At 44.0% G+C, this 27,297-nt stretch overlaps 1 protein-coding gene across 1 annotated transcript in view; it reads left to right on the top strand.

The window, feature by feature from the left end:
* The window catches only part of fras1 (Fraser extracellular matrix complex subunit 1), a 747,542-nt gene extending 720,756 nt beyond the window's left edge, over nucleotides 1-26,786 (top strand). Inside the window, exons 68-73 of the mRNA XM_085963231.1 lie at nucleotides 828-987; nucleotides 3,025-3,141; nucleotides 4,986-5,152; nucleotides 19,455-19,660; nucleotides 20,434-20,580; nucleotides 25,020-26,786. Of these exons, the coding sequence (XP_085819357.1) occupies nucleotides 828-987; nucleotides 3,025-3,141; nucleotides 4,986-5,152; nucleotides 19,455-19,660; nucleotides 20,434-20,580; nucleotides 25,020-25,598 (1,376 nt within the window). The 3' untranslated portion in view covers nucleotides 25,599-26,786. The remainder of the gene's footprint in view (nucleotides 1-827; nucleotides 988-3,024; nucleotides 3,142-4,985; nucleotides 5,153-19,454; nucleotides 19,661-20,433; nucleotides 20,581-25,019) is intronic.
* The last annotated feature ends 511 nt before the right edge of the window (nucleotides 26,787-27,297 follow it).

Raw genomic sequence — 27,297 nt, forward strand, 5'->3', positions numbered from 1 at the left:
GCTGACTGGCCCCTTGAAGCTGCTGCAGTGAGTGCACCGCTAAAGCAGCGCAGCACTTCCCCTCCCCACAGAGGTGGACTCCAACTGAAGACCAACAGTAGCACTGGGAGCCAGCCATAAATATTCAATTTGCCTCAACCTAGAAAAATAGGACCGAGTCACAGCAGGTTTGGACCAGCGGGCAGAGGTCTTGCTTCAACCCAGTTCTGGCAGCCATCCTGCCATTGAAGAAAAGTCACCCCTCTGTCTTTATGTATAACACAGTAAAAGAGGCATTGATAGTTTTCAGTAAATATTTCTCCTGTGTCATATTTTACTTTCAAGGCTTGTTTAAGTGCTCTAAGCATTGCACCCACAGCGCTTCCTGATTTGGATACAGCAAGCATTGGCATGAAATTGTGTCAGTCTTCTGAATTTAGGCTTTTCATCTAGCCTGCAAAACTGGCCCTAAGGCTGATTTTCAAGCAATGAAATCTCTTCTTAAAATAATAAGTTCCTCACACCTCCAAAGTGGAAAGTATGAGTAGGCTGGTGAAAGGAGAAAAGCAAGTTGGTTGTTATTACACTTTCAAAAAGTAGGAAAGGTTACAATAGGTAAAATAGGATTTGAAGTGATAAAGGAGTAAAATTGAAAACATACTTCAAACTGTGATGAGTTAGTGGATCTCAGGCGATTTCTCATCACTATCCACTGACCATATTAGTAATGTGCACGTATGGACATCACTAACAGTAGGGAACAAAAGGTGTACATAATTGTGGCTCCAAAACTGCTGTTCTAAGCTGAGAGAGAAGAAACCTCAACCTTGTATTTTTTCCCTCTCCAGGTCACTTTGTGATGGATCACCACACACTGCCAGGCCAGAAGTCTCAGATTGTAGCTCCTGATCACTTAGGAGGCATTGAATTTGATCTGCAGTTGCTCTGGAGTGCTCAGACATTTGATTCCCCATATCAGCTGTGGCGAGCAACCAGTTCCTACAACAGGTAGAATACAAAGATATCTCCTTTGCTAGACTTGGTGCTTTTTAAAGAATACTACAATTTAAAATACATTTAAAAAATAATGTTAGTCGTTTACTTATAAAAACAGAATGCTGTTTTGTTCTGAACTGTGTGTTGCCATATTTTGGAAAAATCTAGAAGCTAATATTGAACGTTTTCACTGTGGTAGAGAGGAGATTTTGTTTTGCCTGTTCATACTGTTTATTCTGGGAAGGATGACAGCACTGATCTTTACTTTTACTTCCATCAATTTCTATAACTGTAATGCAACACTCTGCAGCTATACCTTAAAACTTTCCATTAAACTTTGATTCATCCAAAAATTATAAATATCTGTTTTGCTTAAATTCTCTAAAAAGTTTGACTGCACGGCCCACAGAGTACAAGCTGTCTACCCAGAATGCATTGCACAGCGGCGAGACAACCGGCATTAATTTCCACTGGATCCACTCCCGATCGATCGTCAGTCTGCAGCAACCTGGAGAAAAAGCATAAAGGCCGTTTACAGTGTTTCTCCAGGGTTTCCACCGATCTTCCCTCAAAATGATGGTGGTCGATCCATAGAACCCCTGTAGGAATATAACCCCAATGTCATCCCAGTTATGGTGTAAGAGTGCCTAGCTACAGGCTGTAATTCTCCACTATACAGCAGCATACAGATTAGAATATTAAACAAAGGATTTTGTTTGAATAAGCTATTGTTTTTTATATATATATATATATATTTCCTTTTGATAGTGTTCTATTTACTTTGAAAAATTTAATTATTTCTAGGAAAAAATGCACACTAGCCCTATTTGCAGAAAGGTGCCAGAGAATGATTAATCCACTTGTGCCAAAACCAGAATTTATCGTACAGTGTGAGAGGCAGTGATATTCTTCATTTAGCTGGTGGCCTCCCAACATTAGGTGGCAAGTCTAAAACGAAGCTACAAATGAGACAACATGATTAGCTAACACAAAATGTTTGCATATTCATAGTGGATGTAGTTTTAACACAGGGCCTGGCAGATTCATTGATGGATTCAGATCATGCAATCTGTGACATAGATGGGATAATAATATTTACATTCATACAAGCCTAGGAATTTCTGTCAGTTGTATTAGTAGGCCAATGTTCAGTGTGTTTATATTCCTTTATCCACTATTTTAATCCATTAATTTAAAATGGATTAGTGCCTTTGTTAAAATAGGGAACCAGCAATGTTATACAAATGCATTGAACATTCTTCTGCTAATATCAACAACAGTCATTTTGAGACAATAATGCCTATGACATTGGAAGATCTCAGTGCCTCACACAGCAAATAACCTTGAAATGCAGTGACTGGTATTATGTAAGGATAATATAGTAGATAATAAGAATTGGACAACTCATGCAATTTTTGTCAAAGAAAATTCAGCAAGACTGGCACCTTCATGAATCTAGGACCAGTAAGAATATTTAGATCTTCTGAGCAACAAGATCTTGCATGGTTAAGATCCCAAATTAACATCCCAAAAATGGGTCTATTTTGTTTAGGTAGGTGCAGAATGTGTATAACATTGAATTCTAGTGAACACATTATTAAAAAGCTAACAATTTGGGATTGAGAGCTGTCAAAAGGGGACAAGCATGTTGAGCTTCTTGGCCTTTTCTTGTACAGTATTACTAAAAATTCTTATATCTTTAATTGACATAGTTCTTTGTCATTACTGATGATTTCTATGTGATTTTTTAGCCTGTCAGAATTTGAAACTGAGTAAGTATACCTCTCAGCAAACTATCATATGTGACATTCCATTAAAAAAGCCTTTTGAATCCAGGAAAGTAGTTACAGCTGTTAAAATGAAGGTATCATCAAGCAAATGTTAAATTCAGTGTATTTTATGTTACTTATATTAGATTAAATAGGCTACAGTAGGATATCTTTTGACTTGAATCAGCTTATATTGGTAAGAGATTTAATATATGATTTAGCAGCAACTTTTAAAAGAATTTGCATGATAATTTTTATTTGATGTTTTTCTTACCCACAGGAAAGATTATTCAGGGGAGTACACAATCTTTCTGATTCCCTGCACTGTGCAACCCACACAACCTTGGATCGACCCTGGAGATAAGCCATTGGCCTGCACTGCACATGCTCCTGAAAAGTATGAGCTTATTATGACTCCACTATACAAATACAGGTTGAACGTCCCGAATCTGGCAACCTCGAGACTGAGGCCGAGCCGGTTTTCGGGGTTTTCCGGAGTTCGGAACATGTTTCTGATGTCCGAAGTATAGAAATATCGCAACCTGGGCTCGGGCATTTCCGGACTTCGAACATCAGAAACACATTCCGAAGTCCAGAAATGCCTGGGCCCAGCTGGTGGCGGAAACAGGGTGTCTGGATTCCAGAACATTTTACGGATTCTGGACTACCCAGCCACCAATCGTCCCAGAGTCCGGATTCCGGAACTCTGGATTTTGGGCGCTCAACCTGCACTGCACTTTTTCAACTTCAGCACAAAATATTCAAAATGTAGTTTCCAATTTTTTTCTGTCATGGAAAATGACATTGTACTGTTTTATCATGAAACATATGTAGAATTAGAGATGTAAGCTATAATATATCTGAAGGGTTCAGATTGCTTAGTAGGTTAGAGTAGAAAACTGGAGATAAAATTGCAGCTTTCTTCACACAATACCTTTTCCAGCCTTATACTCACTTGCACCATCTGCAATATGCCAATGGTAACGAAAAGAGCTAAATTTATAGCATTTAAAACCGCAAGACGTTGTTTGTGTTATCACCGCTGTGTGTGAGGCTAGCGGTGCAGTTCGTGGGGGATGACTTTTGAAGATGCATTCACTGATCTTAACCATTGGTTTGAAGTAATGAAGCTTCTTTGGGCACTGGAGCCAAGTCGTGGGGGCGACTCTGCTAACAGTGATGGCCTCAGTGATGTGGTCCCACATCGTTCTTTCTGGAGGGCCTCCTGGCCCCTGTGGGTAGAGGGCCGCTCTTGCAGTGTTCACCCCCTACACAAAGCTGGAGTGCTGCGTGCGAGACCCTGGGTGCACCTTCCCTGGCTTGTTGAGCCATTTGTGTTAGGGCTGAAGCACTTTTCCCATTTTTTTACGTGCGGAAGGCAGTTCAGCTTTAAGAGTTTTATTTTTTTTCAGACAGCAGTTGAACTCTAAGGGCTAAAGACTGCCTATTTTTAAATGACTTATTTTTTTTCATTTTAGAAGGCAGTTCCCCTTTTAAGGGCACGACACTGCTTTCTTTCTAAGATGACAGGCTAGCTTTAAGAGAGCACTGCCTCGCTCCAGAGACTCTACGGCCAAACTACATTGGGCCTCCTGCTGAGACTCCACCCGAAACAGTGCGCTACACTGCAGGTTTTGCGCTGCACTACTTTAAATCAGCAGACAGCACCAAAATACCGGTGCTGCCTGTGCTTTTTTTGCGGGCGGCCGTTAACTTCGGCCTATGGTGGCACCAGCCTTTTCCCGGCCTAATCGAATTTCTAGGACTAAGTTTGTAGTTTCCATCCCGGTTTGGGGCTTTCCATGTGTGTATTTGCCAATGCTATTCAGAGTGCAGAGTTGACATCATACCCACCGGTAGGAGACAGAGTCAATGTCGAGCATGCAAATGAGCCCAGGAGTCAAAATCTTCTCGGCCTCATGCTCCAGGGGGCCAGACAGATCACCACTTCTGGCCCCGTACCTCGGATTCCCACCTTGAGTTAAAATTGATCCTTAATTGTTTTTAAGCCATTATCTCGCAGCATTATTTCAAGGCCAAATTTTGTATATTAACACGGCAGTACCAGTGTAATAAGCACTGTGAAAATGAGAGTTAAAGCAGACTTATCAAGAAATAATTTGTCATTGTAGCTGTGGTTGCTGCTTACATTTGTAGCAGAGAACATCCTATATAACTGTTAAGTAAATGTCTTCTAAGATACTGTCAGTACATTGACATTGTTATTCTCTTTCTGTCAAGGTTCCTTGTCCCTATTGCCTTTCAACAGACAAATCGTCCAGTTCCAGTTGTCTACTCTCTCAACACAGAGTTTCATCTTTGCAATAATGAGAAGGTTTTTATGATGGATCCATCTGAAACAGAGATGTCCTTAGCAGAAATGGATTATAAAGGAGCCTTCTCTATGGGTATACAGGTTTTTCAACTTATTATGAAATACAGTCATCATCTCACCATCCTGTCTTCATTTGGCTATCTACAAATAATGGAGTGGTGCGAGTCTCGTTTCAACTTTATTAAACTCTACGTGGGTATCTTTAACTTTGTGTGATATCGGGAGAAATGTATAATGATCTGATATTGCCCGTTTTACACTATGGGACCTGTTTCCACAAAGTCAAAATTACCCCCTATGGGAGTTATTTCCTCCATTTTGAGAACTTATGTGAAACAATTTTTTAAAAGCAATAATTCACAGAAATCACAGAAACCCCACAGTGCAGATAGAGGCCATTTCGGCCCATCGAGCCTGCACCGACACATATCCCACCCGATCCCCGTAACCCCTACACCAACACATATCCCACCCTATCCCCGTAACCCCACGTATTTAATCCCCCTAACACTAAGGGTCAATTTATCATAGCCAATCAACCTAACTCGCACATCTTTGGACTGTGGGAGGAAACCGGAGCACCCGGAGGAAACCCACGCAAACACGGGGAGAATGTGCAAACTCCACACAGACAGTCGCCCGAGGCCGGATTCGAACCCGGGTCCCTGGCGCTGTGAGGCAACAGTGCTAACCACTATGCCACCGTGCTTCTGTTTTTAGTCTAAGACGTAAATAATACATTAATTTTTCCCTTGTCAAAAGTAGAGTTCACTCTGTTTCTGTCATTTGAGTTGAGAATCTAAATGACGATTAGGTTATGGCAGGGAATGGAGCTTAGCAACAAATGCTAAGTGTTGATATCAGCACAGTGGAATACAGAAAGAAATCAGTGCACTTCAAAAAATAAAAATGAATGGAGAAATAAAGTACTAAATTTATGATAACTAATGCTGTTGAGACAATTATTAGGCAGAGAACGAGAGCTCCTTGTTGCTAGGAGCTGGATTCATACAGTAACAACGAGGTCACACTGCAGCCCTTTTACTACAAGGTTGTATACTCACTAATGCTGCAGTGGGACATGGTCATAAAGTTCTAAGTATCCTTAGAACAAAATTTGCTGTACACATCATCTACGTCTTGACTGTTGCCTTTGTGAATGTTCTTTTTCTGTGTGCTTTTCTCCTTTCTAATTGGTTATTTTCTACTTTCATTATAAAAAAAACTTGCATTTCATGACCTCAGGAAGATCCAAAGCGCTTTACAGCTAAATACACTTTTTTGAAGTGTAGTCACTGTTGTAATGTTGGAAATGTGGCAGCCAATTTGCGCACAGCAAGCTCCCATAAACAGCAATGTGATAATGACCAGATAATCTGTTTTTAGGTGATGGTTGAGGGATAAATACTGGCCAGGACACCGGGGATAACTCCCCGGTTCTTCTTTGAAATAGTGCCATGGGATCTTTTACGTCTGACTTAGAGAGCAGATGGGGCTTCAGTTTAATGTTTCATTTGAAAGACAGAACCTCCGCCAGTGCAGCACTCCCTCAGTACTGCTCTGAAATATCAGCCTGGATTATGCGCTCAAGTCTCTGGAGTGGGACTTGAATCCACAACCTTCAGAGGCGAGAGTGCTACCCACGGAGCCACTGCTGACACCAATCATGCTGTGCAGAACTTTTCCTCGGTAACATTCCACCAAAAAAGTTCTATGCAATTACATTCCAACAAGATATCATTCTCCAAGATACAGTTATCATGATGGTCACTCACCCCACTATAAACCCCGAAAAGTGAAATCGATCACAGAAGAAACATAATTTTTTTTTTTAAATCACAAACTTGCTGGATCTGGTTCTGGGGAATGAGGTGGGTCAAGTGGAGCAAGCGCCAGTAGGTGAACATTTAGGGAACAGTGGATCATAGTATTATAAGGTTTAGATTAGCTATGGAAAAGGACAGGGAGCAATCTAGAGTAAAAATACTTAATTGGAGGAAGGCTAATTTCAGTGGGATGAGAATGGATCTGGCCCGGGTAAATTGGAATCAAAGATTGGCAGGCAAAATTGTAATGGAACAATGGGCTGCCTTTAAAGAGGAAATAGTTCAGGTACAGTCGAGGTACATTCCCACTAGGGGAAAGGTAGGGCAACTAAAGTCAGAGCTCCCTGGATGATGAAAGAGATAGAGAGTAAGATGAAGCAGAAAAAGGGGGCATATGACAGATGTCAGGTTGAGAATACATCTGAGAATCAGGCTAAATATAGAAAGTTCAGAGGAGAAGTGAAAAAGAAAATAAGAGGGGCAAAGAGAGAGTATGAGAATAGAATGGCAGCTAACATAAAAGGTAATCCAAAAGTGTTCTATAGGCATATAAATAGTAAACAGGTAGTGAGAGGAGGGGTGGGGCTGATTAGTGACCAAAAAGGAGATCTACACATGAAGGCAGAGAGTATGGTTGAGGTGCTAAATTAGTACTTTGCATCTGTCTTCACCAAGGAAGAAGATACTGCCATAGACATAGTGAAGGAGGAGGTAGAAGAGATACTGGATGTGTTAAAATTGATAAAGAGGAGGTATTAGAAAGGCTGGCTGTACTTAAAGTAGATAAGTCACTAGGACCAGATGGGATGCATCCTAGGACACTGAGGGAAGTGAAGGAAGAAATCGCAGAGATACTGGCCATTATCTTCCAATCCTCCTTAGAAACGGGGGTGGTGCCAGAGGACTGGAGAATTGCAAATGTTGCACCCTTGTTCAATAAAGGGTGTAAAAATAAACCCAGCAACTACAGGCCAGTCAGTTTAACCTCAGTAGTGGGGAAGCTTTTAGAAACAATAATCAGGGACAAAATTAACAGTCACTTGGACAAGTGTGGATTAATTAAGGAAAGCCAGCATGGATTTGTTAAAGGCAAATTGTGTTTAACCAACTTGCTCAAGTTTTTTGATGAGGTAACAGAGAGGGTTGATGAGGGTGATGCAGTTGATGTGGTGTACATGGATTTCAAAAAGGTGTTCGACAAAGTGCCACATAATAGGCTTGCCAGCAAAGTTGAAGCCCATGGAATAAAAGGGACAGTGGCAGCATGGGTACAAAATTGGCTAAGTGACAAGAAACAGAGAGTAGTGGTGAACGGTTGTTTTTCGGACTGGAGGAAGGTATACAGTGGTGTTCCCCAGGGGTTGGTTCTAGGACCACTGCTTTTTTTGATATATATTAATGACTTGGATGTGGGTGTACAGAGCACAATTTCAAAATTTGCAGATGACACAAAAATTGGAAGTATAGTGAACAGTGAGGAGGATAGTGATGGACTTCAAGAAGACACAGACAGGCTGGTGGATTGGGCGGACACATGGCAGATGAAATTTAACGCAGAAAAGTGCAAAGTGATGCATTTTGGTTGAAAAAATCAGGAGAGGAAATATAAACTAAAGGGTACAATCCTAAAGAGGGTGCATAAACAGAGAGACCTGGGGTATATGTGCACAAATCATTGAAGGTGGCAGGGCAGGTTGAGAAAGTTAAAGCTTACAGGATCCTGGACTTCGTGAATAGAAGTATAGAGTACAAAAGCAAGGAAGTTATGATGAACCTTTATAAAACACTGGTTCGGCCTCAGCTGGAGTATTGTGTCCAATTCTGGTCACCGCACTTTAGGAAGGATGTGAAGGCCTTAGAGAGGGTGCAGAAAAGATTTACGAGAATGATTCTAGGGATGAGGGACTTCAGTTACGAGGATAGACTGGAGAAGCTGGGGTTGTTCTCCTTAGAGCAGAGAAGATTGAAAGGAGATTTGATAGAGGTGTTCAAAATCGAGAGGGGTCTGGACAGAGTAGATAGAGTAGTAGAGAGAAACTGTTCCCATTAGCAAACGACTCAAGAACCAGTGGACACAGATTTAAGGTGATTGGCAAAAGAACCAAAGGCGACATGAGGAAAAACTTTTTTACTCGGCGAGTGGTTAGGATCTGGAATGCACTGCCTGTAAGGGTGGTGGAGGCAGACTCAATCACGGCTTTCAAAATGGAGTTGGATAAGTACCTGAAGGAAAAAAATTTGCAGGGCTACAGGGAAAGGGCAGGGGAGTAGGACTAGCAGAAGTGCTCTTGCAGAGAGCCGGCACAGGCTCAAAGGGCTGAATGGCCTTCTTCCGTGCTGTAACCATTCTATGATTCTATGAAACTTAGTGATAAACTTAGCTTCAAAAACATCCTTCTCTTCCAAAAGAAGTACAGTATGTCCATTTGAATCTCTGAGCTACCTGGATTCCAAGTCCACATAGAATTAGTATTAAATTTATCCAGCGGAGGCCCCCTCCTCGGACTAGAATTCCCTTGGAGTCATTTTGGCTTTCCTGATTCCCAGAAGCCACTATATACTCATCCTCTCTGAGAAACGAGAGAGAGAGTACGTGTCTTAGAGGAGGAGGCAAAAGAGCAGGGGTGACACTTTCTTGGGTAATCCAGCAGACTGGGAGAAATATAGACATCAACATAGGGACACAAAGAAAATATTAAGACCTGCAAAAAGGAATACAAAAAACTTGCACATAATATAAAGGCTAATAGTGAGGGGGAGAAATTCAGTTGGTTAGCACCTCCCGTTAGTGCCTGGCGGGGGCGCTAACGGGGTGCTAATGCAGTAGTGCTGCACGCCAAATCCACCTCCCCATAGCGCTGCCGCTAACCATTACCGCCGGGTACTTCAATGCCAGGCAGATCGTGACATCAGTGAGCATGTAACGCTCACTGGGCGCCCAATCTGCCAAATTCATTTTCGCCCCCTGCCTTAGCGCCTCGTCCCGACAGCAACAGGAAGAGGAGGTGTGAAACAGTTGGTAGCCGGTTCCGGGGCACTACTTAAAGGCATCATGAGTAATGTGTCGCAGCTGTCGTGTTAGTGCTGTTTCACTGCTTCCTTGTCAGTTTGACGTTGTGCAACAGTTTAAATCTTTCATTTAAAGGTTGTTTAGTTTCAGGACTGTTGTGGCTACTGAAAATTAGTTACATTTATTCTGACAACATATCAAAGTGCTACACTTGGTTACATTAATGGTGGCTGTACTGGCAGTCGACCTCGCCCTCCAGGATCTACTGCGGAGGGAGCGAGAAAGACTGAAACATGTGGCCAGAGGGAGGCGAATAGCCATCAGGGCTCTCACCAGGAGGCCTTACCTTCCGAGGATATTCCAACAACACTTCTCCTACCTTCAAGGAAGTGAGGAGCAGTGTATTCGAGGGCTCCTCATCACCAAGGTGGTACAGATGGTGGTATGTAGCATTTGTTGAAGCATTCAATCACCCTGACCACTCACCTGAGGTGGATCTGCTTCAGTCCTCTGGCTCCTTCTCCTTGTTGTGCTTCTCCTTGCTGAGGCAGCTGCACAGGCAGCAATGCTGAGAATGAGTGCTGCAGTATCAATGAACTTTTAAGTACTGGGAAAAGCATGTGGCGATGATGACTTGAGATTAGACTGCACCTGATATTGGTCAGCGCTTTGAGTTTAACGCCACTGAGCTAGGCCATTGGCGCTTGATTTAGCACTCCAATCATTTCTTTCAGCAATGAGACTGAATTTTGCATGCAGTCTGAATCATTAGTGCCTGGCGTTAAATCTCAAACTTTTCTAAAGTTAGTGCCCATTCCTGGGCTATTATGAATTTCTCCCCTTAAAAGTTTTTATAAATATATTATCAGTAAGGGAGTGGATTAGGGCGATTTGGCCCGTTAAAGACAGATGCAAGTGATACTGTAACAGACAGCAAGGTAATGGCAGATTTATTAAACAAAAACTTGTATCCGTTTTCACAGTAGAGGAAGAGGATAAAATAAAGTGATAGAAAGGAAACTGAAAATATAGTCACATTCACCTCAGAAACAGGCCCAGCTCGAAGGACCCAGAACAAACTGCAACAAATATTTGAGGGAGGGGCCTTGGTGATTCAATTCAAATATAAGCATCCAGTGGGTTTTCTTTGAATATTCATTTGATTGGCTGTTGCATTTGCGCTTTGGAGATGCATATTTAAAATTCATTTATTGAAAGAATGGAGTAGATTCCCCCCCCCAGCAGTGTTTGGGCGGCCGGGATGTGGAGCCAGCTGGCGGCCCAATAGTCTCAACAGGACAGTCTGTCCGTTTTCAGAGCCGGGCCTCAGTAACATATGGCGGGTGGGCTGTGGGCAGAAAACAAATGCACTGGGGCAGCCCACTGGCTCCAGGTCGCCACAATACCAGACAACCTGGTCAGTATCCAGACCTGGAAAAAGGCAGGCGGGGGGGGTTTGCGGGTGGGATCTGCTCTTAGCGGGGGAGGGAACCAGTACCGCAGAGGGCCAGGTTGTTTTTGTGGAACCTCCTGCTCCTCTCAGTCCCATTAAAAATGAATTAAAACTTAATTTCTGGGCTCCTCTTCGGCTGGACCACTAGCTGAAACTGTTTGGAGCATGCAGGCTGCATGCTCTGCTCAGTACTGTTCTAACAGAAGTTGAAGTCCGACACACATCAAAGGACCCTGATTTGCAACTAAAGGAATCTACCACCTGATCAGGCAGCGCTCTGGTCGCCCAACAGTAGAACCTTTGGTATACGGCATCTGCCCACCATTGGCGGGAACGGGGCAGGAAGCTATACCAAACCATTTTCGGGGCGCTACCTCCCTGTTTACGCCAGGCAGGAGGCTTTAAAATCTCCCCCGTATTTCAGCCGATCACCAGGAGCCACTACAGAAAGATTGATAGACCAGAACAACCATGTGGACTTTCAACAGTGAACCACCACAGATGGTTATTGTTCAGGGACACGTGTGCCAGGTCTAGATTACATTGAAGTCCAGTGCAGGAGAGGCAACTGTTGTGTATTTACCTTTAAGAGAATAACTGGTCTCAGACTGCAGTACCGGCAGTGACCACCCCTGTATAAAAGGCGCTAGTGAACCTCTGTGTTTTTAGTTTCACTATTGACTTCCACCAGTAAAGATTTATTTTGTTCACTCCTGCTGTCCGTGTCTCAATTATTCACGGACGTAACACTGGCGACGAGTAAGAAACGAACTTACCTGCAACTCGGCAGCACCTCAGACGACGTTATTGAAGGTCGAAGCCAGAAGAAATAAATAAATAAATAAATAAATAAATAAAATCCAAAGAAACTCGAGAAACGGGCGTCGATCGTGGGCAACCGCCCTCCAAATCGTCGGATTGAAAACTTGCAGGAGAGACTGTCCAGAGCCAGGCTTGGTTCCTTGGTCTGTGGTTTCCCAGCTAATCGGGCTGGTGGCAGGTAGTGCACTGATCCTTCCTGGGCTGCGGCGGGCTAGAGCTCGATCGGGTGGCTTTTCAACGGGGCCGGGCAGCGAGTCGGGAAGCAAAGAGAGAGAGAGAGGGTGGAGCACACAGGGCCGGTGCTTCGAAGTCGGGCAGCATTCGGACCTAAGAAGAGGGAGGGAAGTGTCCCAGAGGGTCCGCTCCACGACGGGAAAATAATTTTAAAAAAATCAATATTAAACGCGCAAGAAACCGTGGAAAGCAGCGCTAACAACAGCTGGGAAGAAGGCAAAGCGCGGGAGGCACCATTTTGTTAAATCGGGGAAGAAGGCAAAGCGCGGGAGGCGCCATTTTAGATTTGCAAGATGCCAAAGACTGGCTGTATCACTGCTTTTGATAATACAATAGAGGACTGGACCACGTATGTGGAAAGAGTCGAGGTATATTTCGAGGCAAACGAAATAGCGGAGGAAAAAGGCATCGATATTGCTAAACTTAATGGGCGCTAGAACGTACGGCCTATTGCAGGACCTGATTACTCCAGCCAAACCGAAGGTGAAGAGTTTTAACGAAATTGTTGCTGTCCTACAGGAACACTTAAACCCTGCACCGCTGTTGATAGCAGAAAGATTTAAATTCCACAGGAGAACTCAGCACAAAGATGAGAGCAATGCTGAGTATCTTACGGAACTACGCAAGCTATCAAGCACTGCCAGTTTGGAGCAGGACTGGCAGATACCCTACGGGACAAATTTGTCTGTGGACTCCTGAGTGAAGGAACACAGAAGAAGTTACTCTCAGAGAAAGAGCTGACGCTAGATAAGGCTTTCAGCGTGGCAGTATCGTATGAAGCAGCAGCCAGGGGAGCTGCAGAAATTCAACAAAAACCACAGGAATACGGCACCCACGAAATGACACGGGGATTTGCAAAATGTTATCGCTGCGGCAGAACTAACCATGACCAGAAGGACTGCTGGTCCAAAGACAGGCAATGCGGGAAGATGGGACACATTGCACGAGTTTGCAGGTCTGGGAAGAAGACCAGCGACAACAAAAAGGCTACTAAGGAACCGTACAAGAAAGTACAAAAGATAACGGACAGTAGTTCCGAAGACCAGATGAGCGATAGTGAATCCGGAAACAGGAGACTAAGCTGTCTCAAACTTCACAATGTAATCGCAAAAGAGGATCACCGAACCATTTGGGTCACCCTCACGATAGCAGGGTCCCAAGTTAAAATGGAATTGGATACAGGATCAGCGCTAACCGTCATGAATCGACGAGACTACGAGCGGCTATTTTCACACATACCCTTGAGAGAGACATCCATCGTCTTGACGACGTATACGGGGCAAAAAGTATACCCCAGAGGAAAAATAAGGGTGCCTGTCGAATTCAATGGCAAGAAAATACGGAAATTGTATCTCTACATACTGCCAAATGGTGGACAACGGTTATTGGGATGGGAATGGATCAGGAAGATAAACTTAGATTGGCATTCCATTCATGCAATGACGGTGGACGGTAAAAAAGATGAAGACGTCACTCCTGGACGATTGTCAACAATCTTAGCTAACGCCAAAGAGGTATTTCAACAAGAACTGGGCACGCTTAAAGGCGTAACCGCCTCGATAAAAATAGAAGAGAATGCAGTTCCCAAGTTTTTCAAAGCAAGACCGGTACCACATGCAATTCGCCCAGCCGTCGAGGCAGAGCTGGAGAATCTGGAGAAGGCGGGCGTGTTGTCTAAGGTCGACTGGAGCGAGTGGGCGACACCCATCGTTCCTGTCATGAAGAAAACGTTAAGCAATAAGTCCGGGGAGCCAAGGAAGATTCGCATCTGTGGGGATTTCAAGGTGACGGTGAACCCAGTCCTTCACACAGTACAATATCCTCTTCCAAGGATAGAAGACATCTTCGCCTCACTGTCTGGAGGGAAGCGTTTTACAAAAATTGACCTAGCACAAGCATATTTGCAGATGGAGGTTGAAGAGTCCTCTAGGAAGTATCTCACGATAAACACTCACAAAGGTCTTTACCAGTATCATCGATTGGTATTCGGAGTAGCATCGGCTCCGGCGATGTGGCAAAGAGCGATGGAACAAGTCCTGCAAGGGATTCCGGGGACTCAGTGTTACTTGGACGACGTCCTTGTAACAGGTGAAGATGACAGTGAACACCTTAACAACCTAGAACAGGTGCTCACTAGACTACGGGAACATGGGCTGCGAGCCAACCGCCCCAAGTGCGAATTTTTTAAGAAACAGATATCGTATTGTGGCCACGTGATTGATGAAGAGGGGTTAGATAAGTCCCCTGACAAAATTGAAGCGGTTGTTAAGGCCCCAGCGCCTGAAAATGTGTTGCAACTGAGGTCATTCCTAGGATTGGTGAATTACTATCATAAGTTTTTGCTGAATTTGTCGACAATTCTGCACCCACTGAACGCCCTGCTACGAACGGGGGTAGCATGGAAATGGAGCGATGATTGTAAGCGTGCTTTTCAGAAGAGTAAGGACTTAATCACTTCAAGGGAAGTTTTGGCTCACTACAACCCAGCACTGCCAATCAGGCTGGCGCGTGATGTGTCTCCCTACGGCATTGGGGCAGCACTGTCACATAAATTCCTTGATGGTTTAGAGAGGCCGATAGCTTTTGCGTCACGCTCGTTAACTTCTGCCGAGCGTAACTACGCCCAGATTCACAGAGAGGCCCTCAGCCTAGTGTGGGGGGTGAAGAAGTTCAATCACTACCTGCACAGTCAAAAATTTACTCTACTAACCGATCATCAACCTCTTGTCTCCATTTTCAACCCTCAGAAGGGCATACCGATAATGACAGCACAACGGCTGCAGAGATGGTCCCTTTTCCTAGGGGCACACCAATATGACATCGAGTACAAAGGAACTAAACAGCATGGAAATGCTGATGGATTGTCACGTCTACCGTTGCCGACGGTGGAAGAAGAAGACCTTGCAGTGGATCCAATGGAGTTATTCCACTCGACCATAGTCGAATGTCTCCCTGTGACGAATGCAAACATAGAAAAGGAAACACGGAATGACCCGACACTATCACGGGTCTATGATTTAACGGTGAAGGGATGGCCAGCACATGGCGAACCACTGCTGCCAGCATTCTCGCCGAGAAGAGAACAGCTGTCAGTGTGCAGAGGAACCTTGATGTGTGGATCCAGAGTAGTAATTCCACCTAAGTTGACGGATAGAGTGCTCAATGAGCTTCATGAGGGTCATCTGGGTGGGGTAAAAATGAAGAACTTAGCCAGAGCGTTTGTGTGGTGGCCGGGAATCGATAGAGAAATCGAAGAGATGACCAAGAGCTGTGCAGGATGCCAGAAGGTCCAAAACGCCCCACCACAAGCTCCTCTGCATCCATGGGAGTGGCCCTCATCTCCATGGCAAAGGGTGCACATTGATTTTGCTGGTCCCTTCATGGACTTGATGTTTTTAATTGTGGTGGATGCACATTCAAAGTGGCCAGAGGTAATAAAAATGTCCTCAACCACCACGGAAAAAACTATCACAGTTTTACGAACCATATTCGCCAGGAATGGGCTGCCTGAACAGATTTGCTCTGACAATGGACCACAGTTTGTGTCTGAAGAGTTCCGGAGGTTCTTAAAGAACAATGGTGTTAAGCATTACACATCTGCCCCATATCATCCAGCCACTAATGGATTGGCCGAGAGGTTTGTCCAAACATTCAAGAAGGCTATCAAGGCAATGTGTAATGAAGATATACCCCTGCAACATAAGGTGGACAACTTCTTGTTTGCCTACCGGAATGCGACACATGCGGTTACCAACCAAACTCCAGCCATGATGTTCTTCAATCGAAGACTACGATGCCGCTTGGATTTGGTTAAGCCAAACGTCCGAAGAGATGTGGAGAACAGGCAGTTTCAGAATATGAATGAAAGGCCGACCAGGAGTTTCAAGATAGGTCAACCAGTTTTGGCCCGGGACTACCGCACTGAGAAATGGCAGCCAGGAACGATTTGTACACGACAAGGACCTCTCATGTATACCATGGACGTTGGGGAGAGCATTGTAAGACGCCACGCTGACCAGATTGTAGAGTCACTGGAAAACGTCAACTCCACACCACGATCTGATACACCTGGTAATGAAATCGACGTTCCAATTGCAGCTACCGCAGAACCGGTAATGTTGGAAGCAGATGAACCAAACAACGACATTGATCCCGACTCAACATTGCCAGAAGAACCTGATACCCCAAAGAGGCGTTATCCAGACAGAATCAGGAAGCCTCCTCAAAGACTGAACTTATAATTGCTTAAACTTAACCAATGTATCTAGCAACAGTAATTGTGATTGTAATTAGTTATCATTTAGTTGTTAAATGAATGTTATGTACTGTTTATCTAAAAGGGGAGGAATTGTTGTGTATGTACCTTTAAGAGAATAACTGGTCTCAGACTGCAGTACCGGCAGTGACCACCCCTGTATAAAAGGCACTAGTGAGCCTCTGTGTTTTTAGTTTCACTATTGACTTCCACCAGTAAAGATTTATTTTGTTCACTCCTGCTGTCCGTGTCTCAATTATTCACGGACGTAACAGCAACTGTTTGTTATTTTCTATCTTCTAAGTCTGTAAATACTGTGAATCTATAATGTGTCACAGCTACTGTTCACTAATCCAATTCCTGTTTAATAAATATATTTGGCAGTTCATAACCAAAGTCAGTCTATTGAAGTGAATATTCTGTCACCTTTCAAAAACGAGGAAGGATATATGATACAAACAGGATGCTGAAATCCAATGACAGAGGGTTTTCTGTTTGACCCCTGGACTCACTGCAAGTTACTTATTTGACCGGTAAAGGCACATGTCAGTTCAGAGGGAGGGCTCAGCTGTGGGGCTGGTCTGAGATCCCGTACTGCAACAAAAAGTGAAACTCCAATGTAGCTGTGTTTTAACAGAGATCTCAGTCTATTTTCTAGAATTAAGTTACTTATCCAGCCTACTTGTATCTTAAGTAATATGGAATGAAATGCATTAACGAATTGCCATTCATAGCAGTTTGTTTTTTTAAAAATTATAAATCAGGGATTGAAATGAGTCCGTGTTTCAGATGAGCATCAGTAGGATAGTGAAATGGGTTTGCAATGCTGGGTTTATTCTCTCCTTTTTCCATATCTCAATTTTCCACAATTTCTCAGTTTGGAGATTGCTCAGTATCACATTTCCTCCCTCCCCTGGGGCAACTGGATTCTCTGAGCTGTTGGCTAGTCCACAACCATTGGGCCAGATTTTCAGTCTGCCGTGAGGCGGGCTTTCAGGCATGCGGGGGGCAAAAATCCCGAATTCGGGGGTCCCGACACCATCCCGCCCAAAACCCGCCTCCACGTAAGTTTCAAAGGAGGCGGGTACCCGCCCCGCACTGGGACCCGCCGACCCGAGGCGGGAAGGGATTAGTGCCAATTAACTGCCTGTTAACAGGTAGTTAACAGGCAGTTTTTAGCCTAATCCCTATTTTGAGGGGTGTCGTGTGGGATTCCCGACGGCTCCAAACCACGCCAGGTTAGAGCAGGCGGGCCGTCGGGTTGAAGGACTTGGAGGGGTCGAGATGTCGGTGTTCAGGTGGGCGCATGAGTGCAAAGGTAAGTGTGTTTGGTATGTCTAAAGTGTGTAAAGAAGTTTTACTTACCTGTACTTACCTTAACAGCCTTTCTTCCTCTAGGCGTCGGGAGTCCATCACTCAGCCGGAACTGAAAGCTGAATGGCTGCGATCTGTCAAAAGTGACAGCCTTCAGCTTTCATTGCCGGTGTGAGTTCTAACTGAGTCTACGTAGAAGGACTCATGTTAGAACTCAGAGTGTCAGTGTTTCACAGCTTCAAACAGCTGTGAAACACTGATATTTCAGCTGTCAAAAACTCTTGACAGATGAAATTTCAGTCTGTGACGTCACCTGTTGCCGGGTGGCCCTTAATTGGCCTGCTGAGCCTGCTGGGCGGGCTCAACAAGGTCAATCAAGGGAAAATCGCGTTGATTGGCCGGACGTTGATGGAGGCGGGACTGAAACCCGAAAGTTGTAGTCCCGCCTCCTTCCCGACAGCTTAATGAAAATCCAGCCCATTGTCCCTGCCCAACATCAGGGCACGGGATTCAAGTTTGGCCAGTCAGCGAATACCTTGTATCCAGCATGGCTTTTCATCCAACGGCCCAGCTGAGAGCTAAGACGCTTTCCGTAATTTAAAGTAACCAGCAGTCCTGGCTTTCAGTTCCTTTGCTGTAAGTTTTTGACTCACTAGAGCTGTCTGGAACACTCCACAGCTTGTCGCAAGACTCCAAAAGGAAGTATGCAAATTTTGAGATCCATTTTTGACTACAAAAAACACAAATAAACCGCCACTGTTTTATTTTTAGAAATCAACCAACTTATTGAAGTCTTTCATTATTTTTTCTTCTTCTGACTCCCAACATAGCAGAATTGAGGGGCATCTCCGAACCATACTATTTAAAGTTCTGCTTAAGATTACATAGCAGTGCCCATAATTAAACCTCTTTGCTTTAGCTTGTCTTGGCACTAGGGCTAAAGACAACACCAATTCTTGCTCAGCCCATTTTCAGATTGTTCTGTTTAACTTTGTACCTGACATATTAGCTGAAATGGGACAGGTAGAAGAATAATTAGGAGAAGTTGATAGCAAAATACTGCAGATGCTGGAAATCCAAAATAACAACAGAAAATGCTGGAAAAACTCAGCAGGCCAGGCAACATCCGTGGAGAGGAAATAGAGTCGACGTTTCGGGTCTAACCCTTTTTCAAAAGGGTTAGACCCGAAACGTCGACTCTATTTCCTCTCCACGGATGTTGCCTGGCCTGCTGAGTTTTTCCAGCATTTTCTGTTGTTATTAGGAGAAGTCATTGTTTTCCAGAGATAGCTATGCATTTTCAAATAATTTTTACCCCTGCAGAGTTATGAAAACATGGTGATCATAGAGTGTGCCTATATATAGCAAGACATGGCCAATTACCGTAGGACATGTGTCGTAACCACATTGTGGAGCATTGCCCAGGAGACGATGATTCACATACCTCTCTTGTTTTAATAGGTCAGAGACTGTATGGACGTGTGCTTTGGAATCCAGAGCAGAACCTCAACTCTGCCTACAGGCTACAATTAGAGAAGGTGTATCTCTGCACCGGGAAAGATGGTTATGTCCCTTTCTTTGATCCCACTGGAACTATTTATAATGAGGGCCCACAGTATGGCTGCATCCAGCCCAACAAACACTTGAAACATAGATTTCTCCTCTTGGTAAGTTTAAAAAATTGCTGATCAAAATTTTAAGTGAGGGAACTTTCCCCCATTTTCAAATTTTGATATGTAGATAGTCTTACAGCATGAGGTTAGCTGACAAAATGTATATAAAATGATCAGCTATCATCTGTGCCCCGGTTGTATGTTTTACCATTTATTATATTGAAGACAATAAACAGGCTAAAATTAATTGGCCTTTCCCTCTGAGGTGCCTGTGAGTACTGAGAATCTTGCATTTCTCCTCTCTGGGCCTCACGCCAGAACATGTGGGAGGAGATCCGAGGCCTGCATATGCGCTCCTTGTCACTGACATCTTGGACTTCAAAACTTCAAGATGTTTAGGTCATCCTGTACGATATGGGGATTATATAATCTTCAGCCTGCCTCTGGGACCCCTTATAAATTCACTATAGACCTGGAATGTCGATTCCACAGGTGCATGGAAGAGGAATATCTTCCCCAGTAAATCCATATTCTACCTTTCAGCCTTCCATTCAGTCTGCTACTTTTTAAATTTCCAATTATGCAGTCCTATTATAGACTGGCTCCTGAATATTACCCTTGATTTAATAATGATTATGCAGCCCTATTATAAGCTTTGAAAACTACTATAGATTGTGCAATCCTATTATAAGATTCTTCCTGATTACTGCTGTTGCTGGGGTATGGATTACGCAGTCTTATTACAGACTGTGTTTGCCTATTATAGATTGCCTCCTAAATGCTGGTTTCGGTTGAATATTAATATATATTCTTTTGCTCTTTTAAAGGATCGCAACCAACCAGAAGTAACTGACCAGTATTTTCATGATGTGCCATTCGATGCTCAGTTTGCGTCTGATGCACCAGAGTTCCACACAATGAGGGATGTGCCTGGAGTGGATGGTTTCACAATGAAGGTTGATGCTCTTTACAAGGTTTGTCTGCTCATTTAATTTTCATTATTAGGCATTAAAATGGCAGTCAGTTCCCCTGCTGCATAAACATGGGAGCAGTGTCCTGCCCAATTCCTCATGTATGGGACAACCCTGAAGTGGTTGAGTGATCCATTTGCACAGAAGTTTCTGTAGGAAGAAGATTCAAACCAAAGCAAACAATGGCCCAGAAATTCGTGTCGGGGGCTTCCCGCGGGTGCAAGTCCCCGACTTACACTTACCTAGCGCGCCGGCAGTTGAGGCCTGGGCCTGCGTGCATTTCCTGTCTGTGGCCCGGTCCAGCTCCTGGCGCGCTGTGCTTGCGTGATCCAGCGGCGTACTTAGTGCGATGCGTCTGCTGGGATCACGTGAGCACTGGGCAACCAATCGGAGGAGGGAAAAGTCCATTCATGAGTTTGACAGAAAGAACTGTCAAACTCATGAAAACTCCAGGCACCCAAAACAGTACTTAACCTTAAAATAAATTTGGAAAAAAATCACACTATTTAAATCAACTATAAATAATATTAAATAACTATTTTAAACAATAATTTAAATTTTTGAAAAAAATAATTTTATAAAAAATCAGGGCTAAAAATACACTTACCTTACTTTAAAGTATTAAAAAATAATAAACCTGTGGAAAAAATGTTCTAATTTTAATTAATTGACCACTTACCTTTTAAAATGAAGTCCTTACGTCTGGTTTTTTAATGTGTAAAAAGTAGAGGCCTTCACGCACGGGCAAACCTGTAAAAAGAAAGGGGCCTAGAAATTCGGTATGGCCCCGCCAGGTCTTTTGCGCCCGAAATTTTGCGCCCGCCAGGATTCCCGTAGCACCCGCCTAAAATTCAGTTGCAACGGGCCAAGACGGCGGCGGGCGCTATTGCAGGGTTTGGCCGCCTTGCTAGGGGCGATGAATGTCACTTTCAGGCGTCCAGCTCCCGCTGCGGCACCCGATGCGGTGCGGCAGGCTGGGGTACTGCAGGCCTCCTCCTTCTCTTAAGGAGGAGCTGCCTGCAGCCGTCAGATCACCGGTGGATTCCCCCGGCAAATGAGCCCGGCACCACGGAGAAGTGCCGGGCTCGCGGGACTCAGACATCAATGCCGCGGGGGGGTGGTGCAGGAGTCCGGGGAGGGAGGTGCGGGCAGGCGGCCGCCGGGAAAGCGGCCGGCCGCCGCTCCACCTTTATGCGCCGGCCTTTCGGAGCTGCAAGACCCCGTTTCACAAACGCTGTTTGCGGCTGCCACGGGCGAGGCGGCCGCAACTGAATTTGGCCATCGGGCCGGAATAGCATTGCAACTGGGGCGCTGCGCACACCGATGACGTCTCGGTGCCGGCGCAGCGCTACCGGCTAACGCCGATGTTAGGGTCCATCTGAATTTCGGGCGATAAAAAACTTCAGGCGCAAACCACTTTATAGCCAATAAGTGGGCGCAAACGCGACTGAATTTCTAGGCCAGGAAGTTCAACGCGCACGCGCAGACTCCTGCGCGCACGCGTTCGACCTCTGAACCCCTTGGTTCAGAGGATCGGAAATGCCGGTTTCCCGCGCATGCGTAGTGCATGCAAGAAACTGGCACTTCCATCGGGTCCACGCGTGAGTACCCCGTGCGTACTCACGCGTTGGGACCCGAATTTCTGGGCCATTGACTTGGATTGGGCAATTTGCATTAATTCAAAAATAATTACATTTTACAGTTTGTGTCAAGACAGACATCAGCATTATTCCCTTTAATAATATATATTGATAATGTGCACACACAGAGGAGTAAAAAATATTCCAGTATGCTTTGTAATTTCCCTATTCTCTGCTTTAAGTATAAAGGTAAACCCACCCACACTGCGCCAACCCCCTGCCCAACTGACTGCAATGTACTGGGAAAGTTATGAGGCGCAAATCTAGCGAATCTGGTTTACACTCCAAATTGTGGCCAACAGCCAAGATTGTGTTGTACTTCTGACGCCATTTTAGCTCCAGATCGACAAATACACGTCAAGTCTGGAACTCGCCAGATAAATGTGGCGGTAAGAAGGAGTGTGGCCTGAAGAGGCCTAGGTAAGTTTTCCTGTTAAAAATTTTTAAGATTGCCTGTAGGAACCGGAGTGCTCCTCCAGGTCCCACAAGGAAACCTTGTGCCATCCCTGCCCCAGGATTTCCTCCCCCTCGCCTGACCAAGATCACCTCAGCCATCCCCCCGCCGCTCAACACTACCTGACTGTTGGGGACCGTCCCCTCGGCCAGCAACCTCCACATCATTCGCATTATTTGTCCCTTATATGGAAAACTCTACAGTGGAAAATTGCAGTTGACACAGCACCTGGGTAGGGAGCTCTGCTTTACGTACATAGTTGTTGATATGGTTCAAAGCATTCTCCAAGTCAGTGAACCATTGGTGCATCTGCAATCAGTGTGACATAATTAATTCATATTACAAAGAAAACCACTGAGAGCCTGATGTTCACATGCTTTTTCTCTGAGGTTAATTGCAATAACTTCCAAACACAATATTCTGTCAAATCTATTGAACCTTGTAGTGTTGTCTTGTTGAGAAATACAGTTTGTGACATTGCATCTGCGATACAGTTTGTGACATTGCATTTAATCTCCCTTGATCCAGTGCATTCCAGATTGTCTTTGTAAGTAAACTATTAAATTATCTCCTAACCAAGGTTACATTCCCCTTTACTCAGCTGTGGTTCATTTACTCTATGTAGCTGGGGACTTAATGGAACTTTGGACTCGTGAAGTAGATCAGAGTAAAACCTGTTTGATAGATCAGACAATGCACATTTACAACCCTAATTTAACCTGCCTGCGTATTTAAATATCCAAAGTCTCACCAGAACACACTGCCTTTCCCAAATTTATAATGCAGCATAGGAAAGGCCTGAACATTGACATTCTTATTCAAATCACACTTGCTGGTGTTGGGGGCCGGGGGGGGGGGGGTGCGGGGGCTGCTCGGGGAGGAAGAGATTCCTAATATTCGTAATTGCTTTTAAATATTCAGGGTGAACAACAGCCATCATTTGTGGAGGATATCACAGCCATTCTCAAATGGTGTCCACACACGTGCACTCAATTAGGGACCACGGGAGCTTGTTCAACGAGTAGCTGAACTATACAGACACAAAAATTCCAGATTGGAGCCCTATGATGGCGATTGGGTGTTGCACTTGCCTCAGTATCCTCACAGTGGGAGGGAAAGGCATCCAGGGTTCCCACTCCTAGGGCTGGATGTTCATTCAGAAGTCGGGAAGGAGGCGGGACTACAACTCTTGGGTTGTAGTCCCGCCTCCATCGAGATGCGGCCAATCCACGCGATTTTCACTTGATTGACCTTGTTGAGCCCGCCCAGCAGGCTCAGCAGGCCAATTAAGGGCCACCTGGCAACAGGTGATGTCACAGACTGAAATTTTATCTGTCAAGACGTGTTGACAGATGAAATATCAGTGTTTCACAGCTGTTTGAAGCTGTCAAACACTGACAGTCTTACTTCTAACCTGAGTCCTTCTACGCAGACTCAGTTAGAAATCTCGCCGGCACTGAAAGCTGCAGGCTGTCACTTTTGATAGCTCGTGGCCGTTCTGCTTTCTGTGCCGGTTAGATGATGAACTCCTGAAACCTAGAGGAAGGAAGGCTGTAAAGGTAAGTACAGGTAATTTAAAATTCTTTACACACTTTAGACACACCAAACACACTTACCTTTGCACTCATGCACCCATCACTCACCTGAACACCGACATCGCGACCCCTCCAAGTCCTTCAACCCGACGGCCCGACTCCTCTAACCTGGCGTGGTTTGGAGCCGTCGGGAATCCCACACGACACCCTTCAAAATAGGGATGAGGCTAAAAACTGCCTGTTAACTACCTGTTAACAGGCAGTTAATTGGCACTAATCCCTTCCCGCCTCGGGTCGGTGGGTCCCAGTGCGGGGCGGGTACCCGCCTCCTTTGAAACTTACATGGAGGCGGGTTTTGGGCGGGATGGTGTCGGGACCCCCGAATTCAGGATTTTAGCCCCCCGCATGCCTAAAAGCCCACCTCACGGCACACTGAAAATCGACCCCCTAGTCACTCCGTTGAGGAGGACAGCAGTGGGCGTGAATGTCACGCCCCTCACAGTCAAATAGCTCTCCAATACTCACTGCCAAGGCTCACATATCAATAATGACCACTTCTGTGCGGTACCAGAGGGTGGCCAGCACTACAGAGCCCTCCTCAGCAAAGAATGGAAAAAAAAGTCAAACAAAATATTTTGCTGACAGTCACATATTATTGATTATTTGCAACTTTTTTCAGCTGTAGGTACAATATTTCAATATATGAATGTGAGTTCTTACCAAATTTAGACTTACTCAGGTCTTGCCTACACATTCCAAACTCCCATTGGTAAAACACCTTTCTATTGCTATAACTTTGTTATTTCTTACAAGGTGGAAGCTGGCCATCAATGGTACTTACAAGTCATCTACATTATTGGTCCAGAATCACTTTCTGGACCACGGGTTCAGCGCTCGCTTAGCTACCAACTCCCACGTCAAAAGCGAGATCTGGTGGACAAGAATGGCAAGCTGACACTTGACGACTCTTTGATTTATGACAACGAGAACGATCAGGTCAAGAACGGCACCAACATGAAGAATTTAAGGCTGGAGTCCGAAGCTATGGCATCAACCTTGCACAAAGAGGCATCAATAGGCGGTGCTCTCGCTGCTGTAATGCTGCTGCTCCTCTTCCTCACTGCTGCTTGCTTTTTAGCAAGAAAATGTAAACATAAGAAGAAATTGCCCAAGGAGTTCCCCGAGGAATATCCACTGAACACGAAAGTTGAAATTTGCAACAAAACACTGAACAGGCTGGAGAAGAACTTAAATGGCAAGCACTGCACAGTGAAGAATATCAACATATTAAATAAAAATGATGATATCATTCGGGTAAAGGGTGTCAAGGTTAAGCAGGTAAACCTCACCATTAAGCTCCAAAATAACTTACAGGATGGAACAGAGGTTTGATGATTGACAAATTTTATTACAAAATTTGTATTTTTCTTGTGGGGCGCGGGAAAGAGAGCTGTCTTTAAAAAAATATTGTAAAAAAAAGGGAAAACAGTTTGAGTGGTAGTGATTGTGCAGTATGATCCATTTTGCAATTGAGCTACCTCATTCTATGCAAGCATGTGCCGCATTAACACAGTACTCATTAAATCAGGTGCATATCTGTTCATGAGCTCTTCTGAAAACTAGATGCCTTTGGTGAAGTATCTTTTGTCTCCCCCTAACCTCTGTTAATATTTTTTCTACTGGTAGCTCAATCATTGTGCATGCTTTTAAATATTCAAGATTTTTCATTTGTTTTATAGCTGGGCTGAATGATCATTTGAATTGTATAAAAATACCTGTGAAAGATCAATCCACTTAAAATTACACTTGAGTATTATTGCCTTGTTTCCAGCTATGCACTCATATGTGTTCCGTCATGTAAAAGTTTGTTTATAACTGGATGAGATGTGTAAATATCCTTTCTTTAAGTGCAATTCCTATTTGGAGGCAAGGCTCATCCAGGTTAACTTGTACAACAATCAGGTTGTGTGTTTCTGAATGATTGTGATCCTGATTGGCTTTATTTCAACTTGAACAGCTTTTTCAATTATTATTTTTATACTTGTGGTAAAACTTTGGACAGAACGAAATCAGACAGGTATTGTTAAATATATGGACACCGTTAGCACCCCCAGTGTAATCTCGGTTTAAGTGGTTATTTTTAAACAAATATCAATTTACTATGTACTGTATTATATACTGTTGCTTTTATATCCTGTGTAGAGGAGTAGTACAAGTAAACTTCAGGCTTTATCTTAATCTGTTTAATGGAGCTGTGTGACAAATCCTATTTGAATTGTAATATTACTGTATCCACAAGAGGACCCCAGCAGACTCTGCTGATGGGAGACAATAGCACACCACTGTCTTCAATTATTCTATTATGTATCTGTGATAAAACAAGAAACTGTCAACATTTCCTTTTCAGTATGGATCAGCCCACTCAGCGAGCACTTATCCACGCTGTTAACTGAGTGATCCAGTTGTGGTGCTGTATTTTTATCTTTATCAGTATGTTGAGCTAATGATATGAGTAAACTGACTGCTACGTTACCTAACGTGAGGTTTTTAACTAATAAAGAACATTTTATTTAATGTGAATGAATCTTGTCTGTTTTTTATAGTTATTTCATACCTTTTATACATTTTCACCGAAGCATTTTTCAACCAACATTTGTGTGTCAACACAGAACAAATTAAACTGTTATTTTGACTCTGAATCACATTGGGGCGTCCTGAGGACATGAAAGGGGCTATATAAATACAAGTTCTTTCTTTGAGGCACCGAAAGAGGAAGAATTAAGTGGAAATAGGCCAATTACAGGTTATATTATAGATGTAAATCAGCGCAGCAATAAGATAAAGGGGCAGATTTTAACTTTCACCATCTCGCAGCTACAGGATTGGCTGCCTGTTATACACCTTGCCCAAATTTCCTTTCTGTTGACTTAATTGGAAATGAAAATCGGGTAGAATGTATAACAAGCAACGGATCTGCAACGCTGAGCTTACACCTGATGGTGAAAGTTAAAATCTACTTAAAATGTAAATGAAGTCTAATGTGCAGTTCTCAAAATAAAATTTCATTTTTTTAAAGTTGCATAAAAGGCAC

Source organism: Somniosus microcephalus, chromosome 2, assembly GCF_052327205.1.
Source record: "Somniosus microcephalus isolate GS21.2 chromosome 2, FLI_Smic_1.0, whole genome shotgun sequence".
In the NCBI taxonomy this organism is placed as follows: domain Eukaryota; kingdom Metazoa; phylum Chordata; class Chondrichthyes; order Squaliformes; family Somniosidae; genus Somniosus; species Somniosus microcephalus.